The sequence below is a fragment of the Aspergillus vadensis genome, assembly GCF_003184925.1.
Source record: "Aspergillus vadensis CBS 113365 unplaced genomic scaffold BO88scaffold_19, whole genome shotgun sequence".
Classification (NCBI taxonomy): Eukaryota; Fungi; Ascomycota; class Eurotiomycetes; order Eurotiales; family Aspergillaceae; genus Aspergillus; species Aspergillus vadensis.
In genome coordinates, this window is record NW_020292057.1 from 1 (window position 1) to 13,869 (window position 13,869).

The 13,869-nt window shown below is 51.6% G+C and overlaps 4 protein-coding genes across 4 annotated transcripts; all 4 read right to left on the bottom strand.

The window, feature by feature from the left end:
• Positions 1-1,360: 1,360 nt before the first annotated feature.
• On the bottom strand, positions 1,361-2,268 carry BO88DRAFT_392173 (uncharacterized protein; the record flags this gene model as incomplete). The annotated part of the gene is made up of 1 exon (XM_025705044.1): positions 1,361-2,268. One exon carries the CDS (start codon positions 2,266-2,268, stop codon positions 1,390-1,392), a length of 879 nt encoding a protein of 292 aa, XP_025560520.1. The 3' UTR covers positions 1,361-1,389.
• Positions 2,269-2,541: 273 nt separating this feature from the next.
• Positions 2,542-8,820, bottom strand: BO88DRAFT_392175 (NACHT domain protein). The gene is made up of 3 exons (XM_025705045.1): positions 8,405-8,820; positions 3,325-8,343; positions 2,542-3,276 (listed from the first exon to the last, which is right to left on the bottom strand). Exons 1-3 carry the CDS (start codon positions 8,753-8,755, stop codon positions 2,641-2,643), a joined length of 6,006 nt encoding a protein of 2,001 aa, XP_025560521.1. The 5' UTR covers positions 8,756-8,820; the 3' UTR covers positions 2,542-2,640.
• A 1,434-nt stretch (positions 8,821-10,254) lies between these two features.
• BO88DRAFT_345264 (putative cAMP receptor-like protein) lies at positions 10,255-11,355 on the bottom strand (the record flags this gene model as incomplete). Its single annotated transcript, XM_025703289.1, has 6 exons — positions 10,255-10,395; positions 10,452-10,690; positions 10,743-10,928; positions 10,976-11,119; positions 11,170-11,212; positions 11,266-11,355. The coding sequence occupies 6 exons, from the start codon at positions 11,353-11,355 to the stop codon at positions 10,255-10,257; spliced, it is 843 nt and encodes a 280-aa protein (XP_025560522.1).
• Positions 11,356-12,342: 987 nt separating this feature from the next.
• BO88DRAFT_369276 (isopenicillin N synthase family dioxygenase) lies at positions 12,343-13,760 on the bottom strand (the record flags this gene model as incomplete). Its single annotated transcript, XM_025704138.1, has 6 exons — positions 12,343-12,472; positions 12,538-12,709; positions 12,769-12,905; positions 12,970-13,395; positions 13,448-13,555; positions 13,611-13,760. The coding sequence occupies 6 exons, from the start codon at positions 13,758-13,760 to the stop codon at positions 12,404-12,406; spliced, it is 1,062 nt and encodes a 353-aa protein (XP_025560523.1). The 3' UTR covers positions 12,343-12,403.
• Positions 13,761-13,869: the final 109 nt, after the last annotated feature.

Consider the following 13,869-nt stretch of genomic DNA (forward strand, 5'->3'; position numbering starts at 1 on the left):
ATGTTCAAATTCTAAGTTACATTCTATTCTATCTCTAGCGATAACCTCATCGGGAGTCTCTGCCGCTTCAAGCATTTTACTTTTTATCTCAGATGCGAGTCTTCTCGCAGTCTCATAATCTTCATTCGGTACCCAGCCCAAAACATCAACCCCTAAAGCATGTTGCATCTGTTCTATTGCCACATCGGCCTCTCTCTGCTGCGCATCCAGGTCAAGTGCCTCCCGCACAACATCGTCTGGATACTCCACCGGCGAAGCAACGTTAGCCGTCTCGACGATCGCCGACCAGTTCGATATTGAGCGAATGAGCTCAGCACGCAGTGATACTGAGTCTCCCTCCCAGGGTGTGCCGGCACTCTTTAGAAGGCGCTGGCGGAGTATAACTGACTGATCGAAGATAGCATCGTAATGATCTTTTTTCAGTCTTTTAGTCAGGGCGGCGTACTGGAAATGAATCACTCTTCTGCGGTGAAGTTCCTAGATTGAATTCTGCTCGGAGGGTGTCATCGAGTCGTAATCAAAGGGCAGACCAAGCTGAGGTTGTTTGAGCAGTTCTGACTCTGAATCACCATAGTTCTGGAAATGAGCTGGAATCCCAGAAAAAATACCGAGAGGGAGGATCGCACAATGCTGACAGTCTATAAGGCCGGTTATTTCATTTGTGTCAGACACGAGGATATTGTTTGGCTGTAGGTCGGGGTGGCGCATGACTGGTCGATCCAAGGATGGATTGCAATATCCTAAACTGGGTACCATTTTGAGGTATTTGGCAATATCTGTGATGTGGGTATCTGGTGAGATGCACTTGAATTGGTAAATCTCCCTATAGAGCCGCTCATAGGGCAAGCGAGGCTTCGCATAGACTTTGGCCCAGGTTAGTTCACGTTCGCCAACTGCTCGGAAGATGTCGACTGATGATGAACCTTTTCTCCCGGTGAAGTTAGTGTTGTGAGACTTATGATACTTGATAGAATCACCCACAGGGTCCGCGGTCAATATTCATAATGCCTCTTTCACCATGCCACCAACTACAATGGGCTATTGGCCCTATGCAGAATGCCATGCTGTTCGGATCGTCTAGCTTTGTCCTCTTTTCAGATGGAAGATCCTTTGAATAGTAGAGGCTCCCAGAGGCAGGAAACTCCAATGACATCAAACGCGTCTCCAATTCAACTATCTGTGTCATAATTTTATACTGCTCCTTTGGGGTCAATGAAAACCATTTACCGCCGAGAGGAGTACCATCCACCTTCTCCAAGATGATGTACTCAGCTCCAATTGGGTTAACCTTCGTTGATTGTGCCCGTATCGGACAAATACTCACTACGCGTGGCGTTTCGCTGCGGTATGCGATTTCCAACCGAGAAATATTTTATGAAAATATACACTCTAAGACCATAATTCCAACCGAATCGCTTGAAACCACGCAGATTCAGCGACACAAGGGTCCAGAACTTTCTCAACCCAAAGACACCAATCATCATCCCACCGTAGCGCGCAGACAGCAAGGCAATACTCCCAGTAGCTTGGATACCAACCCGATAATTCCCAGTCCAGAATAGTAACCTGTAGCTGTGGAATGGCGTCTCCACCTCCACCACTTTCATCATCTACCACCCTATGGACCTGTACATTTTTCCGCTGAAAATCACCATGGGTAAACGTCGGACCACTACTACGAAGCAAACGCGGTAAACACTGGCGGTAGAACTCAGCCCTGAAACGCGGCCGACCATCGTAGGTATATTTCCGAGCCATTGCCTCGATAAGAGCACTTTCCGATGTGAACGGTCCATTAATCGATGGTTCAAGATCGCTGGTCCAGAATATTCCATCAAGAAGGCATCTTCTGCCTAAGCTACCATAGTAGTCTGGCGGCGGTAAACGTCGTAGCTCGTTGAAGTAGTCATGAAGCGTAGTGACGATGGTTTCCTTCTCCGATGGGCTTAGCTGTGGCCACAGGGACAGAAGAGTTTGACCAGGCATCTGTTCCATAACAATGTAGTTCTTGCCCGTCGATGGGTCCGAGTAAAGTGCATAGACTCGAGGGTCTCGTATGCTGGTGTTTTCTTGAACAAATAACATGTGCTCTCCTTCGATAAGGTCCACGCCTTTTCCGAACTTCACTATCAGATGGTCTCCGATCTCAACGATTCTTCGTCCTCCATATCTCAAAGATATGTCGGGTGCTGCATCGATCTCTGAAGTCGTGGGTAGCGGGCAAGGAATGTCAGGGGCATAGTACGGTAGCGTGATGGTGGTAGCCATTGATGCTGGTTTGAGGGAGAAAGTGGAGGTTGCAAACTCACTGCATCCCACGATCAGCGGTTCCTAGTCGGAGATAACGTGATCTGGTAAGTGTATCGGGCATTGTGTTCCATGTCATTAGACGCCTTGTCAGATTCATATCTCAACAATGGAGACTTGAAACATTGGAACAGTTATTTTTCTACTCTTTTGTTTGTTTTTCTATTCCTTATAGTATAAAAGACGAGAAATTCTATAGTCAACTTATAAAACCCACCTTGGTAGCATGAATATCAGAAGAAACAGTATTATTACATTACTATAACACTATAAACACCCCAACACCTAATTACAAAACTGGCAATCTGGTTTTCAATCTGTTAGTTCAACCCCTTACAAAGCCGTAATCGAAAGCCTCTTCGCTCCCGCATTGCCCGTCAGTAACGCAGACCCACTAGATTGACGCAGATGGTTCGAGTGCTTGGCTGCCTCTTCGACATCCAAGCTGAACCGCCGGGGGCGCTCCCACATGCCAAGTGAATCATCCGCCGTGGACGGCTGCTCCAGCTTGGACGATGACAGGCCAAACTTGGTTGCAATCTGCTGCACGCGTTCTTGAGCCGCCGACGCGTCGATGGCTGCACTCTGCCCTTCCTTGGCCAGACGAGCCTGTGCCCGCTGCAACAGCTCCAGGTGTTGAGTGACGGCGTTGATAGCAGCTGACTGGTCTTCGGTCTCGTCGTTCAACAGCTCTGCCAGGGCTGTCTCATGCAGAGCAGCCGCAGCAAGGTTGTTCCCGGATGCAGTGTACAGTCCGGAGAGCAGCTTGTTCATTTCAAGAGTGACGGGGTCGGAGTTGCCCCAGACTTGGCGCAGGTTGTAGCAAATGTCCTTGCCAAGTGTCGTGGCGGCCGTGACATGGCCGCGGCAGAACCGGGTCTCGACAAGACGTCGGCCAATCCAGACAACTGCGGACAGCGTCCAGGTCTTCTGGACGATCCGAGAGGTCCAGAGGTCGGTGAGAATAGCCTGTTTGGTTAGAAGGGATACCGTATGAGTTATAGGATGGCAACCTACCTCGAGATCTTGGAACATCTCATGTTCTCCCAGCACCGTCACCAGATCGTTGAGCTCCTCGAATGGTAGTTCCGAGAACTCCATAGGAGTATCGCGTGCGTTGTTCATGACTTCCTGAAGAAGCGTCTTCGACTCCAGGGACATTGCATTGGCCGTGGTAGTCTCAGTGCACTTGTTCACCTGGTAGCCGCAGAGGTACAAGCACAGCTTGATCGCAATGAAGATGCTCTCCGTCGAGCGCAGTCCATCGGTCAAATGGACGAACGAATGGAACACACTAGTCACATCAGTGGCTTCTTGGAATCTCGACTGGTTGCAGAGATCCCGGACCATGCTGGTGGTCTGGGTGATAATGTTGAGATTGTAGTCATCATGCAATGACTCGCGCCGGCACAAGGAATAGAACTGATACACAGCATCCTTCTTGCGGGCTGACTGCGAAACAGAGAGCGTGTTGCAGAAGAAGTCGTACAGCTTGTTCTGGGTGCTCTGTGCTGCTGTGCTGCGCTTCTGTTCCGTCTGCAAGCGATGCAATTTCTCGCCAGCTGCAAGGGTGGGCATGAGATCATGACCAGCCAGGCTCTGCTGGAAGACGTTGTACACCTCGCCTTCACGAGACAAGTCGTCCAAAATCTGGCTCGAGCTGCGTGTGCGGCCAAAGACCTCCTCGAAAGATGCCACAAACACTGCCGGTCGGTACTCTTCGAGATTCTTTCGCTGTGCCGCGGGGGTGTCGTGGATGACTTGCTGGTGCAGACTGTCGATAAGTGCCCAGCCCTCGGTATTATATCCACACTCCAGGTAGATATCTGCCAGCCGGCGGGCGCGATATATCAGAGCGTCTTGGTTGGCGGTAACGTGGACGACCTCATCAACATGTTCATTGAGCAGGTCGGCACCTTTCCGACGGGACTCCATGTTGTCTTGCAGAGAGTACAAGCGAGCGATTTCACGTAGCCACATGAGCGTGGTGGGAGCGGAGAGTCCCTGCTGCTGCTTGGAGAGTGCCAACTCCTCGATGTACAACGCGCGAGCTTGTTGCGACGTATCCTTGTTGCGCAAGTGAAGCTGGGCCATGCGATGCTTGATGTCCATGGGTAGCGGCTGTGTCATGTCAGGCAGAGAGCGTGACGCCTCCGTGGCAGACACCCAGTCGCTGGTCTTCAGCACCTGTCGGTACAGGTCAATGGCTTCGCTGGTATGCCGGTCGCTGCTAGCGCAGAGCGCTGCGAGATACATGGTTGCATCTCGGGTACGGTGACTAGTCGCTCCATACAGCTTACGGCACAGTTGCTGGTGCTGTGATGCAACCTGGTAACGCTCCTCGTAGCCCGCTTGACCCGAGGTACTCTCAAGGATGGCCATATACCCAGCATAGGTCTTGGGAAGCAACCCTTCCTGCAAAGCACGGTCGTAGCCGTCCTTTTCATCGAAGTGCACCAAGGTCGGCCAGAGATGACGATAGACGTCGAGCGCAGCGTCCCATTTCTTATCTTGCTCGTAAAGGCTGGCGAGAGCCACAGCCGCACGAACACCGGACGAGGAGATCCTGCCCTCACGGACGCAAGCCTTGTAGATATGACGGTAGCTATCTTCAGCCTCCGCACGCCGGTCCAGACGCAAGGCCAGGTCGGCCTCATAATAGCGGCTGTCCAGCGTGTGCTTGTCGTGCGCACCTAGGCGCGAGGCGAAGAACTCGCTCACCTGTCGCAGGAGGATCAACGCCTTGTCAAACTGGAATGTGGTCTCGTAGAACTCAACCACGGTCTTCGTCACGGTAGTAACAGCTGGCACCGCAACTTGGTCTGCGGTAATCGAAGCCTTGAACGCATTGCCGTAGGCAATGGTGGCTCTCTTAACATCCAAGCGACGGAAAATACAGTAGGCGTAGTCAAGGGCAAGACTAGACATCAACGGGGAAAGATCAGAAGAGAACTTGGCCCTCGTTTGGGCATCCTCGACGTCAGGCCAGGCATGCTTCAGCACAGCCCAGGAATAGTCTGAGCCCTTGCGCCACTCTTCCTCCCGGATACATTGAGTGGACAACTGGTGACAAAGCATCATGATGGACTTCATGTTGCGAGTATCTCCTGCAGAGGCCAGGCTGTCTATCCAGCCGGGCAGAAGCTCCTGGTCTTCGGGAGACATTCCCGCCATAATGTATTCGGTTTCAGCTGTCGTAGCATCTTGGCTGGGGATCATACCCTCGGTAAGTGTTTCCGCCAAGGACACTGCTTGAGATGAGTACACTTGACCAGATGACTGGTAGTACTTCCACATCTCCAGTGCGAGTGCGCGGTCCATATCGGTCAGATTCATCTCCCGCGCTTCACCCCGCAGCTCCTCGGCACGTTTAAGCATTTCTGGGGACTTGACGCCACCCTCAGCTTCCAAGTCGGCTGAAAGTTCGCGGAGGATGGATGTGGCCCGGTCAGATTGACCCCGACGACGCAGGAATTGCGAGTAGTAGAAAGCAACCTTGGTCTTCTGGTCCCAAGATGTTTTGGAATCAGCCTCGCGTGCCGACAGTCCTGTCCAGAGTCGGGACAGCACGGTCTCGGATTTGGACACTTGACCATTTTGCTCATATAGCTGAGCCAGGTAGAGAGAGTAAGTCACCCGGCGCGGGTCGGTCGCATCCATAGAACGAAGCATGTTTTCATACTTGATGCTGGCCAATTCCAAAGCTAGCTCGTCGGAAGGTGCGATATCGAAGTTCTTCGTGAGGAATTCAGCGGCTTGCATGGTCTCCGACGAGTGAGCACCGTAGGTCTTCACAGTCTGGCGGTAAAAGTCCTTGGAAACGTTATATGCCTCATCATTCTGGTTGTTCTCTCGATACATGTTAACGAGGCGATCAAGATACTGGAGCCGCTGGGGGAAGCTGATGTCGGACTTGCCCCAGCCGGTCATAGTCATTTCTCTCAATGTGACAGACTTGCCTCCTCCACTAGTCAGGCGACCAGCGGCCGGCGAGGATACGAGCATCTGCTCCAGCTCCTGGGTGATTGTGCTGCTAGTTCCCAGCTGACTTCGGCTCACCGTCCAAGCCTGGTAAAGATGATCATTAGCCCAGGAGGTACGCGCCTTCTCAGACGCCCGAGCACTGAGGATCAGACTTTGTAGGACCGCCGGGGAATCGCTTCCGAGCACGACACGGCGGACTCCAACTGCCAGTCGATACAGTTCAACAATACTTGACCGACTGAACTGCGACTCACGGTTGGTAAGCTCCAGCTGGGCGAACAACACAGTGTCGGGCAGAGCGCGGCGGAAGGCAGACGGGAATGAGAGCTCTCGGTCGGAGGAAGCCATCGGTGAGGACAGCATGTGGGAAAGCCAGTACCGGGCGGTATATTCAAGAAGCACATAGGCGTCCAGGTAGCGGTCACGGACCTCCACACTCATTTTGTCCCAGGAGACAGAGATCTCGTCGGATACCGAGCGACGCACCCACGCCAGGCAGCGGATCAGAAGATCGTAGTGGGCATCCGCCAGAGAGAATGGAAGCTCCTGGCGCATCTGGGCTCTAGCCTGGAGGTGCTCGCGGACCATGGGATGGCGGAAAGAAACGAAGCCATCACGCACGGAGATCAGCCGTCCAAGAGGCTGGAAGACATCACGCTCGACATTTGGTGGACGAGCTGAAACCTTGAGCGACTTCAGATCAACAGACAACAGTTGCTCGACCTCTGTGATGCGCAGTGGTCGCTCACTGGCTACTAACCAAGCAAGTAGGCTCTGCGTACCAAGACGGTTGAGGTTGATATTGCGCAGGTGGTAGTCAATGAGATCACCTAACGTGTTGGGCATCCTGTGGACAGCTGTTGTCATTTCATTGTAGGTGGTCTGGTGACGCACTGCCTCAGCGGCAAGCTGTGCCCACACGAAACATCCTTGGGAGCGGTTGACAATAGACGTAGTCAGGGATTCACGCTGGGATGGCTCTAGACCCGAGAAAGAGGAGTCCGAAAGCATAATATCTGTAACGGCTTCTTGGAGATCCTGGTGAGTCGTGGCTGTGTTCATTGCAATCTGGTGCGTACTGGTTGTCTCCTTAATAGGTAATAGGTCTGTCGACATTGGCCGGCTGAAGATGATCAGCTTCGAGGGAGTGTTCGCGACGGTATCCTGAAGCAAGCCGAGGAATGCGCTGACAGTGGTCTCCGCATGTTTCATTTGATCAAACCCATCGACCACTAGCATAAAATGGAGGTTGGATTGGACTGCGGTCCTGATGGCTGTCCATAGCTGGCCTTCCACCTGGGGATCGGAAGCGCCGGATGTGGCCATTTCCATAGCACCGGTAACAGCTGCGAGGATGGCGTCCTGCGTCTTGCGACTGCTCACACAATGATCAAGCATCTGGATCAAAATCCCCTTGAGGATACTGAGAGTCAGTGTCGAGATTGGGACGTCTGACCGGATGACGATGGGGATGACGTTCCAGATATCATACTCCGAGGAGGCTTGCAGCCTTTCTACGGTCCACTGAGCCAAAGCACTCTTTCCGCAGCCCGGGTTGCCCCGGATCATCATCATTCTACGTCTTCCCATGGCAAACGTGGTCAAATGAGGCTCGAACCAGGTGAATGAGCCGTCAGCCAGGGAGTGGCTATGACCTTCGAGTAGCATCTGGAGCGGACGATCCTGAAGCTCCAGGAACTGGTAGATAGCAGGCAGGTCCACGGTAGTATGCTGCTTGGCTGTACCAGACTCGAGGACATGGGCGAAAATCTGCCGCCAGTGGGTTATGAACCGATTTGTATAGCGGAAGAACGCAGCGTCCACGGCAGATGTCATCGTCTGCCAATGCTGGGTCCGTGTAGCCTGACGATATTCCGAGGTAACATGAACAACGAGCTCCAGCAGATGGGCATATATTTCCGCAACCTGCTGCTGAAGGGGCCGTGAAACCGGAAAGAAAGTCTCTTGCTGGAGCAACAGGGAGATGCCCAGTGTGACACGACCGTAACGGCCATACAGGCTCTCCAGGATGTCGATATGATCAATTCCCATCTACGCAACCATGTCAGCCATCCAAACGGCGATACCTTCCACCACAAACCAAAAGACTTACCTCCAGAAAGAGGAGGTTGGTTCCCCAAATCAGCTTGGTGGCTTCCTCAGCCCCGTCCATGAAACTGTAGACCGAGTCCCGAAGGGAGCCAACAGCAACAGCCAGCCGAGAGGCGCGCCGCAAAGCCCCATCAAGGCGACTCCCATCTGGGGGCATACGCCGAAGCCTTTCGGCAGCAATAGTGTCGAAGAAGACATCCAGGGTGGGTGATTTAGCCTGGATTTCATTCGCGGTAAGCCCGAGACGAGTCGGGCACTCCTGAGAGACGGTGTTTACCGTCTCCCGCAGAATTGGGAGAGATGCTGTGCCCCCATTGACAGCAAGGGTTCCCTTAGCACGAGTGGAAGCCATTGCTGTATCATTTCAGAGGAGGTCGAATATGGTAGGAAGCATAGCATTGAGCAATTGGCTTCTCGACGAACGTGGTTGCTGGACGCTATATGAGTTTCCGATTCCTCCGCAAGGGTCGATGATGCGAGGACCAACTCTGTAGTCCGAACCCTGAGCAATGTTGACATCATGGGCTTCTTCCCTCCGGATTGCTTGTCTGCCTCATATCCATAAGGTCAAACTCGAGGAATTGAGTACGACGCGACCGTGGTTCGGGACGATGAGCGAGTCTACTGTAGGCGGTTGATCGCGCAGGGGAGAAGCCCATTCTGGCGCGCTGCCAATAGCCATCGATGGGCCACGTGAAATTGGCGTAGTCGTGGTGTCATGGGCCTCATTGTTGACTCGAAAGTGTGGTTAGGATGCGTCATGGAGAAAGGTGAAAGTCAATGACATCATGAACGTTAAGGGGATTGTTTGCGTGCGGGCTCAACAATGACTCGCTAGGTGAGGTTACGATGTCTTAGACAATTTGAAGTTATATAAACTGGAAGAGACCGATCATGACATTGTTTGTGAAACGTGCCCGTAGCTGCTGCTACGACGGGGATGCCGATAGGGAAGACGGGAGGTGAGTGTCGCAGTCAGGGTTACAGTCGTCATGGCGGCAGAGAGCGCGCTGAGACGAAAGCGGCCCGGAGTCACGGGCTCTCCGTCTCCCCACCAGTTGGCCAGCGATCGAGTTATTTCCCACGAATTTGTTGACAGTTCAATAGTTTCACATAATTCATGTAATATATGGATGTTTCACAGCACTCCTATTGTGCAATTAAGCTGGTCAGATTTCCGCCTTCATCTTTGTGTCGTGATCATTGCAGCAAACTACTACTACCACTCCATCTGCCTAAGAAACCGCCAATTCATCTGCTTCCGGACTGTGTCGGGAATATACTAGCGGATCTGCTGGTGATGGACTCCTAGAATGATCTGGCCCAGAATGATGGATCCCATCCCTGCCTCGGAAATGTCCGGCAGACTGAGCCGGCCATCCACAGTGGTGGTTCCACGGTAGACCCCAGCCCAGTAGTGAGGACATCCCTTGGATCGCCTATCTATTGCATGGCCTTCACAGATATGATTGGGACAGATGGTGATCAAGTCCGAATATGCTGTTGGAAGCTTGGCTGGAAACATGCATGATTCGTCGGAACAGGTGCCAGGGCTATCCACGCCGTAGATCATTTACCCTACTACAGAAAACTATAGTCATCAAACAATTAAAACTGCAAGTGGTTATGTCACCGTCGTCACCCCATTGAGTCCGTCATTCTCCTAGCCCATGCAGCCAGTCCCTCCAGCCACTCCAGGAACGCTCATTAAACCCTTGTAATTTCAGTCAGCGCTGTGCAAGGAGACTATCTGCTTATCTCGCTCACCGTAAATAATGGCATCTACAAAGCCCTGTGACATAATGCAGATCTAGACCTGGGTTAATAAGGTTCAAAGAAGGCCATCGTTTTTTATTTTTCGATCACCTTTTCTAGAATCTCTAGTGCCAATGGAGCGCGCTTTCCCGTCACTCCTTGATAGATGCGCACGGAAGTGGGGATGATCCAGATCAATGCATATACGGTCGGATATACCATCATTTGGAGTGAGACCTAACCATTCGATCATTGGGATGAGACCGGCAAACACCGATACTAAGGTGACTAACCTTCTTCAGTGGAATCGCCGAATGAGAAGTTGGGCTAGGTCCGTCACCGATATCCAGAAGCCGCCATTGGTGTGGATGCGGCGTCTGCAGAGTAACTTCTTGGTCGCTCGAGAGGGCTTTATGAGACCGGTAGAGGAAGAGGCATAGTCGGGTGTAAATGCACAGGATGACAAGGATGATAGTCCATCGTGGAATGAAGTTCACGAAGAGTCGGACACGATCACTGGTGAACCAGCACCCTGATCTCTATCAATCGTGCGTCTCGAGACCATAGAGCCAAAGAGGACATACAGCCACCGGCATACCCATATCCGACGACGACAAGGCCAAGCACAGCCCATAGGACTGAGAGACCCCATGGGATGCACCAGAGAGCGATTTTATGGTTCTGGACCCACGAGGCAGCGTGGACATAGTCCATCAGTATGAGATACGTGCAGATTGCAATCGAAAGAATCCAATAGTCGGCTAGCAGTACTGACGGTTAGTATGTTACCGTCAGGAATGAATATATGGAGTCTTACTCTGCACCAGAAATGTCTGAGCCATGAGTCCATTGAAGCTGCAGAATGTCTTGAGGGAAGGATTCCATATCTCGATGCCCGAGGTATTCAGACCAGCTGAGACGACGACATTGCTTGCGGCTAGGAATTCACTGATTCCGAGACCTGAATCCGTCAGTGGCAATTATATTGCATTATCCACGGAAAGACAGCACCTAAAATCAATTGATGACGGAAAGTTCGCAGACTGGGTATAACCTGATGCGTGTCAGCAACAGACAGGCGGGCAGATGCCTTGATCCAATACTCACAAGGAAGCTGATAATGATCCATCCTGACCCTACCATGGAGGCAACCGAAACTACGAGAATAATTCGCGAGAGAACCTCCTCTGATTCCATCTGTATGGGTGCGGAGAGCGCAGCGTACTCCATCAGCAGTGAAGATATCAAATCACTCGTGTGACATACTGCGAATCTGTTCGAAGAGAAGAAAAAAGATCAGATGTTCATGAGAAAGGTGGGACATTGCAAGGTAGATATCACGACTACTATCGGGCACCTCCTATTATGAACTTCAAGCGCCCGCGGAGTTGGCCATCCCACTCCCAGAAACGCCGTGGAGATCGGCCGTGCTCCCAAATAGATGGTTAGAAAAAGCAAATCTGGATCGCGTGCTTAGGCAGGTGGTCGTTGCGTATACTTAGTGCGAAGATCGCGCACCAGCATTCCAAGTATAGGATTGAGAAGATCGAGTGTACAGTGTGATAGACTATCACAAGATGTGATCCCAACGGGACGAAAACGCAATGAAGCCATGTTCTGTCTCTGTTGCTTGAGTGGGAATTGCTCTTTGATTCTGTTGGCTGTTCTGCACATAAATGTCCAGCCTTAGGTATGTGTTGTATAACTCAACTCGAGGCTTCCCCGAGATTGATGGCGCGAGATACGGCAACCAAGTGAATCTCTAATCCAGGGGTAGCCTGAAGCACGGATGCTCCCTTATCGTGCCGGTTCACTCGATCAGCCAATCCAGCTGCAAGATTGCGGATATTGCTTTGGCGTTGTGTATTTGCTTTTTCCTCGACGATCATCAGCGTCGCTATCGCGATGAGGCTGAGCAGTCGCCCAAGTTTGAGGTCTTTTTACTACCCAATGACCTTTCCAATGGTGCATTGTCACATTGTGAGAATACGATAGGGGTTGGGCTGTAACCCCCATGCGATGTTGCGCATAGATGACAAAATGTGAACCTGCTCTAATAGTGCATTTGTCCACTGATGAAGAAGAAATCACATTCTAAAAATGCTGCGCAGCCATTTTGGAGCTGGTCCAAAGAGCTATGATGATGGAATTATATTTAGCCACTATCTATGTCGTGCAAGATGCCCAGCTAGGGGATCTGCACAATGCATCTTCTCCCACCCCTCTTGGTCCCAGCACAATGGTCTTAGTTCCCTTGGGTCAGCGGCTCTGGCTCGTATCCAACATAGGCTGTAGTCAATTGGTGGCGCACCCACTATGACGTACCAAATTAGCCTGTCCCTTGAGAAGGAAGAACGTGAAGCATGCAATTCGTCTTACCTCCCCCGCTTTGAACGGCTTCTTGCACGCAGGACTATCCTCGGTAATGCAGCTCGGCAGCACCGCCACAGTGGTGTCATAGTCCACACCAAAGAAGAAGGGGATGGTATATCGCTCCCGTCCGGTCAGGTTGGTGACGCGATGGATGGTCGATTTGAACTTTTTATTGGTCCTGTACACATGATTATACCTTGTAAGACGTTAGAATCTACTGAAGACAGCAATACATACCAGATGGACAGGCAGTCCGAGATGTTCACTACCAACGTGCCAGGAATGGGCGGCGCCAGGACCCATTCCTGTCGAGCATTGAGAACCTGCAAAGCCGGAACTTGATCTTGTGAGAGTATAGTAAAACATTCATAATCCTGAAGAACATGTATTTTTCGAGTCAGTAAGCACCTCGCTTCGTCATTTCGGGCAATTACTTACCGTGTGTTCTCCAAGACCGACTTTCACCTCGCCCGCGACCGGCTGCGGTGGATAATGCAACATCCTCGACGTGGCCCCGGGGTTCTTGACCATCGGGTCGAAGAAGTCCTCGGGTAAATCCAGTGCTAGCGCAAAGATTCGTATCAGCGCCCGAGATAAGGTCAACGCCTCAGCAAAGTATCGAAGATAGATTTCGCGGAACCGAGGAAGGACATCCTCCTCAGGCCACTGGTTATCCCCATACAGATCATACGTGTCTGGAGGAAGGGCGTCATGTTGACTCTTTAAAGGATCGGCTGCGACTTCATAACCGATATCGAAGAATTCAGAAAAGGCCCCGGGTGAGGAAGGGTCTGGCTTGGGGACGGTCCCGAGATCTGTGTCAGTGGGCTGCTCTGAGTAGAGTGGCATAAAACCGCGAAATTTCTAAATCGAAGATCAGTAGATTGTCGCTGAGAGGCGAGAGGTGAAATGCCACCCTTGATCTTCCAATATAATAATCCATCTTTTGCTTCTGCGACAGAGTGAAGAATTGACGCGCCATGTCGTGGAGGGAAGTGATGAGGTCCTCAGCTATTCCATGATTCTGTGTCATACTCAGGTACTCTGCCTCCATCCAACTGGCTAGGGATGAAGCATACCTTGATGTAGAAAAATCCAACCTGCGTACAGGCAGTGAAGATCTCCTTTGCCAGCTGTTGGCGCTCCTTCAGCACGGGACTCCTTAATGCCGAGAGGTCGATGATAGGGATGTGATCGAAATTCCCTGGACTTGCGTTGCTAACTGACATTGTTTATTGCTTAACTATGCAGCGTCTTCCAGCAGGAAAATAGAGGATTTAAGGTTGCAAAATCCTCCTCTATGTTAAGTGAAAGGCAGTAATGCTATCTCGGCAGGGG

Coding starts and splice junctions, on each gene's coding strand:
- BO88DRAFT_392175 (XM_025705045.1), bottom strand. CDS start 8,755: ATGGCTTCCACTCGTGCTAAGGGAACCCTTGCTGTCAATGGGGGCACA. Junction 8,344..8,404: donor CCAACCTCCTCTTTCTGGAG/GTAAGTCTTTTG, acceptor ATGGTTGCGTAG/ATGGGAATTGATCATATCGA. Junction 3,277..3,324: donor AGATGTTCCAAGATCTCGAG/GTAGGTTGCCAT, acceptor CTAACCAAACAG/GCTATTCTCACCGACCTCTG.